At 41.5% G+C, this 16256-nt stretch overlaps 1 protein-coding gene across 1 annotated transcript in view; it reads right to left on the bottom strand.

The window, feature by feature from the left end:
• Positions 1 to 2474: 2474 nt before the first annotated feature.
• LOC141079453 (uncharacterized) overlaps positions 2475 to 16256 on the bottom strand; it is a 35923-nt gene continuing 22141 nt past the window's right edge. Inside the window, exons 10-13 of the mRNA XM_073565340.1 lie at positions 12493 to 12584; positions 12324 to 12410; positions 10964 to 11058; positions 2475 to 2652 (exon numbers count right to left, since the gene is read on the bottom strand). Of these exons, the coding sequence (XP_073421441.1) occupies positions 2476 to 2652; positions 10964 to 11058; positions 12324 to 12410; positions 12493 to 12584 (451 nt within the window). The 3' untranslated portion in view covers position 2475. The remainder of the gene's footprint in view (positions 2653 to 10963; positions 11059 to 12323; positions 12411 to 12492; positions 12585 to 16256) is intronic.

Raw genomic sequence — 16256 nt, 5'->3', positions numbered from 1 at the left:
ACCACAGACGGAAATGGCAATGTCGGGTGTAGGTACATTAGTAGCGGGAGGAAACACAAGGAGTTCAGTCTTTGACAGGTTCAGTTTCAGATATAGTGAGGACATGATATTAGACACAGCGTTTAGACAATCGCCAGTGTTTTCTAGAAAGGCTGGCGTGATGTCAGGAGAAGAAGCGTATAATTGGGTGTCATCAGCATAGAGATGGTAATGGAAACCAAATCTACTGATTGTTTGACCAATAGGGGCAGTGTACAAGCAGAAGAGGAGGGGGCCTAGAACCGATCCTTGAGGAACCCCAACAGTAAGGGGAAGGTGAGAGGAGGAGGAACCGGCAAAAGAAACAGTAAAGGAGCGGTCGGAGAATAATTCAGTATAAACCTCAAAACATATTTGAACCTGCAGCATATTTGACTGCAGGTACTGTGTTCTTTCCTTTGTAGGCGCCATATTTCATTTTCGGTAAAGAGAATGATGTGCTTTACCAAATAACTATCTTGATCTCATCTGTCCACAAGACACTTTCCCAGAAGGATTTTAGCTTAATCACGTACATCGTAGCAAACTGCAGTCTAGCTTTTTTATGTCTGTGTCAGCAGTGGGGTCCACCCGGGTCTCCTGCTATAGAGATTCATTTTATTTAAATGTCGATGGATAGTTCGCTCTATCACTGATGCACATTGAGCCTGTGTAACAAGGGGGCACGGGGTGGTAGTCGCGGGCGAGTCCACTAAAGCAGATTCAGTACACACCCCGACACCTTGCACATGAAATGACATTTGTAATCACAGCCCTGGGTCACAGTGGGTTACCTCAGTTCTGCGGCTGTTCTCTATGATGGGACAGTGTCCTCCGAAAGAGCCACACTTCGCAATGTACAGGGCCCAACAGTGGCAACTGGTATTTTAATGATGAGGATGTGGAAAATAAACAAGGGAAGTATAATTCCTGCTCTGTCTCTAGTCACAACAACGGCTGCAGTAGCAGGGGCAATGCTTTACAGACAGTCCCCAGACAGTTTCCAGGGGTAGCAGTCTCTGGTAGGGCAGTCGTATAGTCCTTGTTTCCTCTGATCGATACTCCTCAAGCAGCTTTGTCCCTTCCAGGGGCACGGGCAGCTCCCAGGCAGGGGAGCACATCCTGCCACGGGCACGTCTGCCCGGGCACTGCTCCAGAAGCAAGAGCTTCCTGCTCTCTTGAGGCTGCTAGTTCCGCCTCGTCCTATTAACTACTTCTTTCCCTAAGCTACAGACATAATACATTACAATGGTACAACATTAGGACATTACAAACATAGCACATAAACATCAACATTACATTAATACATATAGGGAATATTGCAATACAATACATGTTAATAACAGTGCAAAACACCAGGGGAACCGTATAAGGAGAGAGGGGAGGCAATGAGGTTCTCTGCCACCTCCTTACACCTGCAGGACAGTTTAAATTTCTTTGGAACTTGATTGGGGCTGCTTATCCACCATAAGGACTATTCTGCATTGCAACCTTTCAGCAATTTTTCTCTGCTGTCACTGTCCAAAGAGAGCCATGGGTTGTAAACTTCTTGATTAGGCTGCACACTGCTGACAAAGGAACATTAAGATCTCTGGAGATGGACTTGTAACCTTGTTATTGTTGATATATTTTAACAATTTTGGTTCTCAAGTCCTCAGACAGTTCTCTTCTCCTCTGTTCTCCATGCTTAGTGTGGCACACACAGATACACAATGCAAAGATTGAGTCAACATCTCCCCCTTTTGATCTGGTTTCAGGTGTAATTTTCATATTGTGTATAGCAAAACGTGTAATTATAATTACAATAATTTTCTGGGAGAAGAAATACTTAATTTTCTAGAACAATTTCAAGGGTGCCAACACTTTCGGCTATGTTTGTGTACTCCTAAAGCTTGATTCAAAGCTACACTGTTACTTCTACGTTACGTCCTCCATGCTGCTTCTGCTTTTGAGTATGATATCCAACATGATATACAACAGAATTTCATACTGTATGTGTACAGCCTATGGTAGACATCACAGCAACTTGTCTTTACCCATTAGCTCTGGAAAAAAACAAAATAAGAAGTGGATAATGCAGAGGGGAGATCTGATGAAAAAAGCAAGGTACAAGTCATATAATGGCCAGAAATAATGTTATTCTTCATGTACACAAATTACAGATACGCTTTAAATAATATGACAACTTTAGTGTTCATTGCAATTTGCCATAAATATAAGAGTAACATATGTATATTGTATGTTTATTACCTTTTGCAGCTTTTATTAAACCCTTCCAAAAATATGATATACAACTGCGTGGTACCAATGATGTTGTCATGGAAGAAATCTACAACGCATCCTTAAAAACAAGCCCTCATAACAAAAATGTCAATGAACAAATAAAAATGTAATGGCCCTTCCGAAATAGGGAAAGAAAGAATAAAAGAAAAAATAAACCAGCCCACATTTTGTGCATCAATTATAAGTTACATTGTGAGATAAGCTTTCTGCACTTGCTTTCCTTGTGGCTATATAACGTCCTTCTGAACGACGCTTTGTTGCTTCTGATAACTTCTTAGATATTGATGTTTTCTTGGGTTCTTTTATGTTGTTTAATTCATTTAACTCCAGCTCACGACCAAATATTTCAATCTAAAACATGAAAGTTTAGTTAGAGACATTCATGCAATAAATTACATTTAGTTTACTTCTGATTTACCTGTATTTTTAGCAATGTCCCTATTATTTCCTTTGAGGCTTAATTAAGACAAATAAAATAGTATTTTACACCCTGTATTTTCCACCCTAAGGGTGAGTGCACACAGTGCGGATTTTTTCACGCGGATTTGCAGGTAAAATCGCAGGTAAAGTGACCTGCGGTTTACCTGCGGATTAGCCTGCGGTTTTCCCCTGCGGTTTGACACCTGGACAATGGAACAGGTGTCAAACCGCTGCGGAATCCGCAGAAAGAATTGACATGCTGCGGATTTAAAACCGCAGCAAATCCGCAACATCTGCACTGCTGTTTTGAAATCCCATAGATTTGTACTGTACAATGCCTGCGGATTTGCAGCAGATTCGCGGAGGCAAATCCGCTGCGGATACACAGCAAAATCCGCACCGTGTGCACATACCCTAAGACTGGATTCGTTTTTTTTGTCTAACCCAAAGAATGCATCCTAAAAGTTAGAACTCATCCCACAGCTGTCTAAATTTTATCTGTAGCATACAGTGGCTTGCAAAAGTACCCCCTTTGACTGTTTACCTATTTTGTAACATTATAACCCACGTATAAATATTTTTATAATCCGATTTGTGTGTGATGCATCAACACTAAATAGTTTAAGTTGGTGAAGTGAAGTGAGAAAAATATAGGCACAAATTAAATTTACATAAAAAAAAATTAAAAAAATGTTTCAGCTCACCTCTTAGCGTCCTCTGGATAGCAGGAACCACACCGTCGCACGGAGCCGCCCTGGCCTGGCGGATACAAGTCCAAACACAGTAATCTCCAGCGATCTCAGGCAGGATGGTAGTTCTAAAAAATATTCCTTTATTTCTTTTTGTTAAAAGAACATGTTACAGGTAGTGGATACCCCAGTGGATGGTAAAAAAATCCAACGCGTTTCAACTCAAAAGAGTCTTAATCATGGATTACAAATTCTGACAAAATGTGACATTTTAAAAGTCTCCAGACAGGAGTGAGGAGGTGGTAGGCAATGCCCTCATTAGCATGTTTAATTAATGTATCCAATTATCCACACCCAACCTCCAGGTTGAAGACAAGTTAAAAAGAGAGAGAAAGAGGTTTTTTTTTTCCTCTTTCTCTTTTTAACTTGTCTTCAACCTGGAGGTTGGGTGTGGATAATTGGATACATTAATTAAACATGCTAATGAGGGCATTGCCTACCACCTCCTCACTCCTCTCTGGAGACTTTTAAAATGTCACATTTTGTCAGAATTTGTAATCCATGATTTAGACTCTTTTGAGTTGAAACGCGTTGGATTTTTTACCATCCACTGGGGTATCCACTACCTGTAACATGTTCTTTTAACAAAAAGAAATAAAGGAATATTTTTATAACTACCTTTCTGCCTGAGATCGCTGGAGATTACTGTGTGTTTAAATTAAATTTATGGGATACAAAAACTAAAAATTGATATGGGCATATGTATTCACCCCTTTTGCTATGAAAACTCTAAAATTTCTGGTGCAAACAATTACCTTCATGAGTCACATGCTTAGAGAAAGGGCTTCCACCTATATGCAATCTAAGCATCACTTGGTCTGTCAGTATATACACACCTTTTCTGAAAGGCCACAGAGGCTGCAACACCATTAACCTAGGGGCACCACTAACCAAATACCATGAAGACCAAGGAGATCTCCAAACAAGTCAGGGACAAAATTGTTGAGAAGTACAAGTCAGAGTTGGGTTATAAAAAATATCCCAATCTCTGATGATCCCACGGAGCACCATCAAATCTATTATCATCAGATGGAAAGAACTTGGTACCACAGCAAACCTGCCAGGAGAGGGCTGCCCACCAAAACTCTCAGCCTAGGCAAGAAGGGCATTAATCAGAGAGGCAGCACAGAGACCAAAGATAACCATGAAGGAGCTGCAGAGTTCCCAAGCAGAGACTGGATTATCTGTCCATACAACCACAATAAGCCATATATTCCATAGAAGTGACTTTTCTGGAAGAGTGGGCAGAAAAAAGCCATTACTGACACACAAAAATTGTAAGGCTTATTTTGAGTTTGCCAAAAGATGTGTGGGAGACTCTCCAAATGTATGGAAGAAGGTGCTGTGGTCAGTTGAGACCAAAATTGAACTTTTTGGCCACCAAGGTAAATGCTATGTCTGGTGCCAAACCAACACAGCTTCTCACCCCTAGAACACCATCCCCACAGTGAAACAGGATGGTGGTAGCATCATGCTGTGGGGATTTTTTTTTACAGCAGGGACAGGGAAAATGGTCAGGTGTCGAGAGGAATACGGATAGCGCAAGATACAGGGATATTCTTGAGCAAAACCTGTTTCAATTTGTCAGTGATTTGAGACTGGGGCGGATGTCCATCTTCCAACAAGAAAATGACCCAAACACTATAGTGGTTTAAGGGAAAGAGTGTAAATGTTTTGGAGTGGCCTAGTCAAAACGCAGACCTTAATCCAATTGAGAAGTGGTCAGACTTGAAAATTGCTGTACACCAGAGGTAACCACCTAACTTGAAAGAGGCGGAGCAGTTTTGCCTTGAGGAATTGATAAAAATCCTAGTGGTAAGATGTGGAAAGCTCATAGCGACTCATCCAAAGCGATGTTCAGCTGTAATTCCTGTAAAAAGAGGCTCTGCAAAGTACTGATTTTAGGAGGATGAATAGTTACGCACACAAAAAACAGTGAAATTCTAGGCTCTGAGGTAGCAAAACACGAAAAATGCTAAAGGAGTGGGGGTGAATACTTTGGCAAGCCACTGTATATAGTGCATGTTATCTTAATTTCCGGCACTTTTGGAGCAAAGGATTCTTTGGATAGTTGTTTGATTGGTCAGTGCCTTCACTGCTCTTGCAACTTTTAGGATAGGGTTGTACAACCATTTAGTCTGCATTGTAAAATGAAACCACTCCCTATGCTTGCATTAAAACTTAATATAATATATAATAATATAATTACGGTATGTGGTAAGTATTGTCTTCCATTTTTGGGACTTTCACTGCCTAATAAAACTGAATAAATGTACAGATGCAGATTTTTGTGACTCCATTGCTTTTGCATACAAACATATAGAAATGTACTCTGAGCATGCTTATGTACAGTATATTAATAAACATCTAAGGTCTGAATCTCAAAATTAACATATAAAGCTTCATTACTGATATACACACTACAGTGAAATGTAAAAGTTTGGGCACCCATGTTCAAAATTACTGTTATTGTGAACAGATGATCAAGTTGAAGATGAAATGATCTCTACTAGGCTTAAAGATAAAGATGACACATTTCCTTTGTATTTTAGGCAAAACAATATATTTTCATCTTTTATATTTTAAAAATTGCAAAAAGTAAAATGGGTTGATGCAAAAGATTTGGTACCCTGCATGGTGGTTAGCAGCTAGTAGTACCTCCTTTTGAAATTATCACAGCTTGTAAATGCTTTCTATATTCAGTCAAGAGTATTTCAAATCTTGTTTGAGGGATTTTCATCCATTCTTCCTTGGAAAATTCTTCCAGTTCTGTGAGATTCCTGGGTCCTCTTGCATGCACTGTTTTTTTGAGGGCTAGCTACAGATTTTCATTGATGTTCAGATCAGGGGACTGCGAGGGCCATTGTAAAACCTTCAGTTTGTGCCTTTTGAGGTCATCTATTATGGATTTTCACTTGTGTTTAGGATCATTATCTATTTGTAGAAGCCATCTTCTTTTCAACTTCAACTTTTTTACTATGTTTGCATGAAGAATTTGTTGAAATTTTATTGAATCCTTCTCTCTGCCCTTGAAATGTTACTAGTAACATTGGCTGTAACACAACCCCAAAGCATGATTGATCAACCCCAATTTTTAATAGTTGGCAAGATGTTCTTTTCCTGAAATTCTGTGCCCTGTTTTCGCCGCACATACATTAGATTCTTGTGGTCTTGTGGCTAAAGATTTCTATTTTAACCTCATTGGTTCATAGGAGTTGTGTCAAAATGTATTAGGCTTGTTTAGATATTCTTTTGCATATCTCTGATGCTGAATTTTTTAATGAGGACACAGGAGAGGATTTCGATGACTCTTCCATGAAGGCCATATTGTGCAGGTGTCTCTGAACAGTAGAACAGTGTACCTGAACTCCAGAGTCTGCTAAATGTTTTGCAGTCAAGTGGGGATTTTGATTTGCCTCTCTAGCAATCCTACAGGCAGCTCTCACTGAAATGTTGGTTGGTCTTCCACACTTTATCTTGACCTCCACTGTTCCTGTTAACTGCCATTCTTAATTACATTTCAAACTCAGGAAAGGGCAACTTGAAAACGCTTCTTTTAGCCTTTTCTTGCTTTGTGGGCCACCACCATTTTCAGTTTCAGAGTGCTAGGCATCTGCTTAGAAGAACACATTGCTCCTGTTTTTGGCACAAGGTTAGAGGAAGCAGGGTTTTTATAAAGTTGGGAAATTTGCATCACCCAGCCTTTCTTAATGATGACCATCAACAAGTCTTAACTAACAGGCTAATTAAATTCTGAAACCTTGGTCAAAGTTAACTGAGCACACAAATGTTCAAAGATGCCCAATTTTTTCCATTGGCCCATTTTTCTGTTTATAATTTTTAAAATGTAAAAAATGACGATTTAACTCTAGGCCTTTTAGGGATCATTTAAGCTTCAACTTGCTTTACTGTTCACAATAACAGTAATTTTGACCATGGGTGCCCAAACCTTTATGTCACTGTATACCTATTTATTAGAGGGACTAGTGTACATTTTAATCAAATTGTGAGAGCCCATCCGCCAGCAACAAGGTGACTTACTAGATGGCAACCTATTATAACTGACTTGCCTCTTCTGGCTTTAGCCCTACAAATTTACATGGTAGGTAGCATCCAAAATTAAGTAAAACAGCCTTGAGCATATGGAAATAGTGCAATATGGTGGTGGCTAGTGATGAGCGCAACTGCTCATTACTCGAGTTTGCTTGGGATGCTCAGCTATGCACTGAGTATTGCGAGTGCTCAAGTGACATGTTCATGTCCCTGTGGTAGCAGATTTTGTGGCTGATAGACAGCTGCAAAACATGCGGGGGTTGCCAGACAAACATGAGCAATCCCCGCATGTTTTGTGGCTGTCTAATAGCAGCAAAACATGCGGCCTTAGGGATGCAAATATGTCACTCGAGCACCTGCGATACTGGGTGCATACTCGAGCACCCTCGGAAAATTCGAGTAACGAGCACTTGCGCTCATCATTAGTGGTAGTCATTTACAAATGAACACTGCAAAAAAACTGCTTGGCTCCTTTCCCACAGTATTATTCAGTAGGCAAGTGTGGAAGCTATATTTGATAAGGAAGAACAGCCTTACCATTATTAAAGAAGGCCTTTTACCATATTTTCCTGCTAAACTGGCCACATCATGAAAAAGTGGCTAAAGAGCTGAATAAAAAGTTGTTTTTATTTTTTTATTTCTCACCTCTGTTGCAGAGATGAGCTTGTAAAGTTTATATGCTGATTTCCACTATAACCAAAGGGGCATTATCAGAGATTCTTCTTTGGAGTGTTTATTTTTTCCCTGTATGATGTTGCCCAATCATTGCAGAGAATGCATGCTCAGCACTTTTCATAGATTGTTGGATTAATGTGTGGCTGAACTTTCCTACCAAAGCTAAGATATAATTTTTTGCCCACAGGGATTGTCCACTACATGGATAACCCATTCTTAAATGCAACAGGTATCCATTTTAAATAAAAACATTATATTTTCAATTCCCGGACTGGCGTTGTTCCAGCAGTGTCGGTACTGTGACTGCTTGAGCTCACGTGAAGCGAGCACTCAAGTCCATCAGCGGCTGAGCACTAATATGCTTTAGCACTCATGTCCCCACTGTGAAATAAAGTGTCATTAGTGATGTCCTTTTCAGAGGCTGGGCTAGTCCCAGCTCTATTGAGCATGCATCGATTGTCAATTCCGACGTGCACTTTCATGTCAGCACTAAATAGAATTGATGAGCCGGCAACAGAGTGCACTGTAAGGGCACATTACAATGAAAGAACGCATCGAGCAGGAACCATCCACGCCTTGGAAAGTGACATTGGTTTCGAGGCAGGGATGGTCCCTGCTTGCCATTTGCTCTCCTTACAGTGCGCACTGATAGTGTCCTTTGTTGCCTGGTCATCAATTCTAATTGAGACAGCTAAGGAGCGCACTATCACTGTTTATTGAAAAAAAATATTGCACACTGACAAGGGAGCTTGTACTGAGCATACATCGGAATTGACAAATGACACTTTCTCAATAGAGCAGGGACTAGCCCAGTCCCTGAAATGGACATCATTATTGACATTTCGAATCAGGGTGGGGACATAGGCTGTGGCAGTGACTGCAACCTGTTACCCCTGATGATATCTTGTTTGAGTATCCCAGCATGCACTGCAGATTCACAAATTACAGTTAGGTCCATATATATTTGGACAGAGACAACATTTTTCTAATTTTGGTTTAAACAAAACAATTCAGATGCAGTTGAAGTTCAGACTTTCAGCTTTCGTTTGAGGGTATCCACATTAAAATTGGATGAAGGGTTTTGGAGTTTCAGCTCCTTAACATGTGCCACCCTGTTTTTAAAGGGACCAAAAGTAATTGGATAATTGACCCCAAGGCTATTTCATGGACAGGTGTGGGCAATCCCTTCGTTATGTCATTCTCAATTAAGCAGATAAAAGGCCTGGAGTTGATTTGAGGTGTGGTGCTTGCATTTGGAAGGTTTTGCTGTGAAGGAAACATGCGGTCAAAGGAGCTCTCCATGCAGGTGAAACAAGCCATCCTTAGGCTGCAAAAACAGAAAAAACCCATCTGAGAAATTGCTACAACATTAGGAGTGGCAAAATCTACAGTTTGGTACATCCTGAGAAAGAAAGAAAGCACTGGTGAACTCATCAGTGCAAAAAGACCTGGGCGCCCCCGGAAGACAACAGTGGTGGATGATCGCAGCATAATCTCCATGGTGAAGAGAAACCCCTTCACAACAGCCAACCAAGTGAACAACACTCTCCAGGAGGCAGGCGTATCAATATCCAAATCTACCATAAAGAGAAGACTGCAAGAAAGTAAATACAGAGGGTTCACTGCACGGTGCAAGCCACTCATAAGCATCAAGAATCAAAAGGCTAGACTGGACTTTGTTAAAAAACATCTAAAAATCCAGCACAGTTCTGCAAGAACATTCTTTGGACAGATGAAACCAAGATCAACCTCTACCAGAATGATGGAAAGAGAAATGTATGGCGAAGGCATGGTACAGCTCATGATCCAAAGCATACCACATCATCTGTAAAACACGGCAGAGGCAGTGTGATGGCTTGGGCATGCACGGCTGCCAGTGGCACTGGGTCACTAGTGTTTATTGATGATGTGACACAGGACAGAAGCAGCCGAATGAATTCTGAGGTATTCAGAGCCATACTGTGTGCTCAGATCCAGCCAATTGCAGCCAAACTGGTCGTCGTTTCATACTACAGATGGACAATGACCCAAAACATAAAGCCAAAGCAACCCAGGAGATTATTAAAGCAAAGAAGTGGAATATTCTTGAATGGCCAAGTCAGTCACCTGATCTCAACCCAACTGAGCATGCATTTCACTTGTTAAAGACTAAACTTCAGACAGAAAGGCCCACAAACAAACAGCAACTGAAAACCACCGAAGTGAAGGCCTGACAGAACATCAAAAAGGAGGAAACACAGCGTCTGGTGATGTCCATGAGTTCAAGACTTCAGGCAGTCATTGCCAACAAAGGGTTTTCAACCAAGTACTAGAAATGAACATTTTATTTACAATTATTTAATCTGTCCAATTACCTTTGGTCCCTTTTAAAGCAGGGTGGCACATGTTAAGGAGCTGAAACTCCTAACTAAACCCTTCATCCAATTTTAATGTGGATACCCTCAAATGAAAGCTGAATGTCTGAACTTCAACTGCATCTGAATTGTTTTGTTTAAAATTCATTGTGGTAATGTCTAGAACCAAAATTAGAAAAATGTTGTCTCTGTCCAAATATATATGGACCTAACTGTACATGAATTTTTAATTAAAGTGTATTGGAAAAGAGATTAGCATATTACAATAGATAGACATATAGGATTGTAAGCAACAGTAGTTTCAGACCACCCGTTTGCAATATTTAAAAAGTTTTACTGCAGATTTTATCCTACTTAGCCAAATAACATACAAGGCAGGAAATAATGACGCAAATATAAAAAATTACATACCTCTGCATTCTTTACATCTTCACTATATTGCTTGAGATGTTGTCTTGTAATACTATTTAAAATATCCCGTTCTGCAAGTGTCTGACCATTAATAACTATAAAGTAAGAAAAAAACAAATAATGAAGACTGCGGGGAAAGATAAGCACCAGTCTGTGAGCAACCAAACTGCTGTGCAACACCATTATCGTACAATGATGGCAGATTCTAGACTCCTACCAAATAAACTTATTTGATTTATCACATCAAAAAAAGTTAGGGCATGTTCACACACCTGATATATCATGCTGAAAATAAGACACTGATTTGAAAAAACGTTAATGAGAGAATCTGCGTTTTGATCTTCAGATTTCTGCTGCAGATTTGCAGTGTGCACTGCCGTGGTGCCAATTATGAACTACCCCCATACAAAGAACCAATAGCTTTTTGATTTAGACATTGCCTACGGGCCTGCCTGCCGTGGTTTTTGGGCACAAGCCGCACAGAAGCCACTTACATAAGTGACAAGTTGGAAAAACAGCAAAACAGATCTTCTGCTTAAAACAATGGGGGTTGGTTTATGGGAGTTTAGAGTGGAATAAGTGCTAAAAGTAACAAGAAAAAAAAAAGAATAAAAATAACCTTGTGTACATAACACTAAAAGCCTAGTGCAAGAAGTTTCTGCCATATGTCACATTTCCACAGTGTGGCACTGTTGTCAACTTTTTCTTCATACCGCGTGAAGTTTTGCCCAAGGCGGCCTGCTGCAAAATATTTTTCTTAAGCTCTAAATAGACGAATCAAGCTATGTCCTCCGTTAGCAACTCACAGAAAGTTAGAAAAAAAGTGCATAATATCCCTAAAACAGCGTATGCTTAGAAAAACAAGAGGTCGGGTGAAAATTGGGTGTCAGTGCTAGTTTGAGCAATAAACTTATACGCTCCCGAAGATTGACTGTTTGGACCTGCAGCATGGCAAAAAGGAACTGAGAGCTTTCCCAGGCTGCTGTCAGAAACACAGGGCCACCGAGACTGGACAGATCCAGTGATCCGGCAAGCTTCAGAGCGGTGAGAAAAGGCAGTAATGCATAGATCCTGCCTGTATTGTGTGCTCCTTACCCAGAAACTGGTCACTCTGAGATTGCAGTGGTGGTCGGTAACCTAGGCCACAAGCTGTACTTTATAAAATCAAAAATCCCACTGTCTTTGAGAACGGAGAGGATTTTTAATAAAAGGTAAATTGCAAATTTTATACTTTTTTTGTGTACTTTATTGTTGCTTTAAGAGTTTTATAATAGCAGAATTTCCATTTTTAGTTTTGGATTATGTGTCATATTCATAGATTCCACAACTCTCTTGTTATTATAGAAACATAAAATCCTACGTGTATCTGCAGACTTCATTATCTTCTGTAACAGGTCAAGTATAACAACATCGGTCGTCTTTCCATTTACTTCCTTAACAAAGTTATCTGGGGATGCAAGATAGACCAAGAAATGTATGATGAACGTTTTCAAAAGCATTTCATGTATAAATAAGTGTAAGTTACTGACCGGGTTGCCTTTCGCCAGTTGATGGGCTGCTATCAGTTGTACTAATCTGGGTGGGGGTTGGTGAATTAATGGAGAGAGGTGGCGCCATAAGACTGCAACATTAAAGCATAGGTTATATGTTATTTATTCACAATACAATATACTGTGTAAGTGTAGCGATGGCTTTCATATATTCATTACTGCACTTTCATGTTTCTATTTCCTGGGTGAGATTTTCACACAATTGTTGAAGCAACTAATTTATGGGCTGTGAACTAAAATTGTTCTTTAAAATTCACCTGCAATGTCATAAAAAGATTATTTGCTTTGAATTTCCAAATAATTGCTTCTAGGCTCGCTGTGAATAAGCTAAACTCAGGTGAACTTTGTCAATCTCATCAAATGCCAGCTGGCGTAAGGAGTCTTTGCTACCCCATCTGAAAGCTACATAATCTAATGGCACAGACCCTGATTCCAGCGATGTATCACTTACTGGGCTTCATGCTGCAGGTTTATCAGCCGCAGACCTCCCAATTCTCTGAATGCTGAGCTCTGTATAACTCGCCCACACCATTATCAATAAAAACCATTCCAGTTCTCATCTTATAGCCGTCAGTCAGTCTGGGTTATGGGTGAGATCCGACAGCACTGTAAGATGAGCTCTGGAAGTGTTTGTAGTGATACAAAACTCAGCTGCTCTACTGTATCTCTACACAGTATCTGCAGAGATCAGTGAGGAGTGATCTCCTCTATGTTGTTGCCTGCCTATGATTGGTTAACCTCATGCAGGAGAAGAAGTGCACGCCCCCAGGGACAAATTTCTGCTAACATAAATTTTAGTTGGGAAGTCACTATTCCATATTGTGGCCAGTTTGACATGCTTAAACTGGTGACAGGTTCTGTTTAAATGTTACTATTTGTCACTTTAATGTCCCCAAGCATATAGTCTGTTGATAGTCTCATGAACATGAGGGCCTACTTACTCTCTGCTGACAGATGATGTTGGAGAGATAAGGATTTGACCTCTGTTAGATAAGCTTCTGCCAGAGGAATTTGACAGCAGATCTCATATGCAGAACACAGGAGTGCTCAGGAGAGTGAGCATATAGCATTGGCATTCCTACACGCTTTCCATCCTCCTCTCCCCCTAGCAGGGACACTGACTCTCTTACCATCCCGGCCCTCGGCGCACACTTTATCTTCCTGCTGCTGCGCGGGGTCTGTGCATGCCTGGCAGATCCTCAAGCACTGTGTCTAAGGTGCGCGCACACTCCCTGTCTCTTAAAGAGACAGTGTGTGCTATCCTAAAGTGTCCCCAGCCAATGGCTGAGAGACACTTATTATTTAAGGCAACTCCACCTGTTGGGAAGTGCCTGAGCAAAGTGTTTAGTCAGTTGTCTGCATGCTTGCTAGTTCTCAGGTCTCAGTGCTCATATCTTAGTATACCTGTCCTGTATACCCGCAATTGCCATACCTGCCTGTATTTCAGTTGTATCTTCCAGTATGCCCATCCTGTCTACCAGTACCTGCCGTGCCAGTCTGTAAACCAGTTGTACTTGCCGGCACCTGCCATGCCCATCTGTATACCAGCCGTACCTGCCTGCACCTGTAATGCCAATCTGTATACCAGCTGTACCTGCCTGCACCAGCTGTGCCAGTCTGTATTCCTGTCTTACTTGCCTGCAATTGCCTTATCTTCCAGTATACCTGCTGTGTCTGCTTGTACTAACTAAGTCTACCCATTCCTGGTTATTCCAGCTTCCTAGCCCTTTGGGGGTCAGCTGCCATGTCTGTCCTTGAGTAGCACCTGGTGTCCATCATGAACCAAGTCTAACCACATCTTCAGGGGCTCTAGAAGAGTCAGGTGATCGACTAGTTATGCCCCTCCAGGCTCTCCTCGGCCCATGGCACAGTGGTTCCACCACTGTTCTCGCTAGAGAGCGCTTATGTGTATGGAGGAGTCAGGAGAAATAGCTGATTGCTGACCCACCAATTGACAATAGATATCTGGAGTGTATCGGGGGGGCTTTAGTCTGACATGTTACTATTTTGGTTGTTCATGCAATTGCCCGGACATATGATTCAAGCTCAATATCTAATCAAAAGGAAAAATCTTACGTCTCACTTTGTAAAGCTGGCTATAGACATTGTGGTCGTAATTCATCAAAGCAATTTTGCCATAACTTTGATGTAAATTGGTTTGAAAAATGCAAAATTTTGGTGCAGCTTGGAATTGCGCCAAAATTTTATGACTTTTGGTGTTTTCCCACAGTTTTTCCTATCTCTGCCAAAATGGGTGGAGCTGTGACAGGAAGGAGATGCACCAGAGTGTGATAGCACTGTAAGAAGATGTACCGGACCGGGGGTTCCTCTCTTGTGCCGGTTCCGGAAATGTCGGGACTGTCACCATTGTTGCACGGGGGAGAGATTTCTGGCCCGGACTGACCTATGCACTTGACAGCAGTGGACGGGTTACAGAAAAAAGGGGCTGCGCGCGGGAAAGAGACAAGAGTCCTGGCGAGAGGACCAGCGCTCAGCAGGGTGAGATGCAAGCCTTGTCAGCGGAACATCGCGTGAGTGCAGGCCCACCTTGCATATTTCCTGTGACCGTGTCCACTGCTCACAGACATCAAACTGCTGCGCACCCGACGTCCTTTGTGCCTGGAAGTGAGTCACACGCTAGACCAGTGTGACCCCTGCGTGCATGCGGCCTAGCCGAGAACAGGTGACTAGGCCGAGCATACCGACTCCTCACCCGCATACACCGTGGAGCAGAGCCACGCTCCGGTGGTATTGCATGTAGAGCTGAGATCAGTACAAGGAAACTGCGGGTATGGGAACCCGCCCAGTACAGCAAAGACTCTGTCTGCATCCTGTGCCGCCATTGACGGTGCCGCCGTTGGAGACTGAGACACTGCAATCAAGAAACCTACACACTGATAAGTTTACTCTTTTTTTCTCTCTTGAACATTCACCTAGCCCCTTTCTTTCCTATTCATCCCCCCAGTTCCAGTATTGCTACATACCCTTCCTCCCATATTAATTATCTCCGTGTGGAGTATGCATCTGTTAATAAACTTAACTCTTGCTCTGCCTCCTGTCCGTGACGACATCTCGATCCCTGCAATTCTACACCACTGTTCGTTTAATTCATGACAAGCTGTGGAGTTCGTTATCTAGAAATTTTTCTCCAGTCAGGAGGTGCGTTTAATTTGATGCTACTGATTCTGAAAGAAAGTGTACACCACTTGATGAATCGGAAGTGTCTGACTAGACAATGCCTCTTTGCCGGTTCTTATGAATTGTGCATAGGCAGATCCAACTAAATTTGGTAAAATCTACTGGCAATCTCATGGCTGTAGTGGTCAAAGACATAAGATCAAGAGCAGATGCTACTATACGTTGGATTTAATTAGCATCAACCCGCCATCTAATGTTTATGAGGGCTTCTCCACTGTCCACAACAGATTATGTCAGAGAAGATAAGAATGAGGCAGTTGCAATTAAATCTCCCAATACTTTAAACCGCTGCCAGATGAGGAAGAGTAGACAGAAAGACTTATCTCTCTCTACCCCTCTCTTTCTCCCAGTCCCACTATCTCTCTTACCCACCCTCTCTCAAATACACTCTCTCTCTGATCCTAGTCTCTTTTTCTTGCCTCCTCCATCTTCACCCGTTATAGATATTGATAGTGTTTTCTGCCTACTGGTGAATAAAGTTAATAAATGTAAAGAGACTTTTGTTTAAATTTACCAGTTTTACACTAGTGCTTTTTAGAAGGTAC

This window comes from Dendrobates tinctorius, unplaced genomic scaffold, assembly GCF_039654945.1.
Source record: "Dendrobates tinctorius isolate UK_male_01 unplaced genomic scaffold, ASM3965494v1 ptg000016l, whole genome shotgun sequence".
NCBI lineage: Eukaryota > Metazoa > Chordata > Amphibia > Anura > Dendrobatidae > Dendrobates > Dendrobates tinctorius.
The sequence above is the reverse complement of the archived record's forward strand: the minus strand, read 5'-3'. Positions and strand labels throughout refer to the sequence as shown.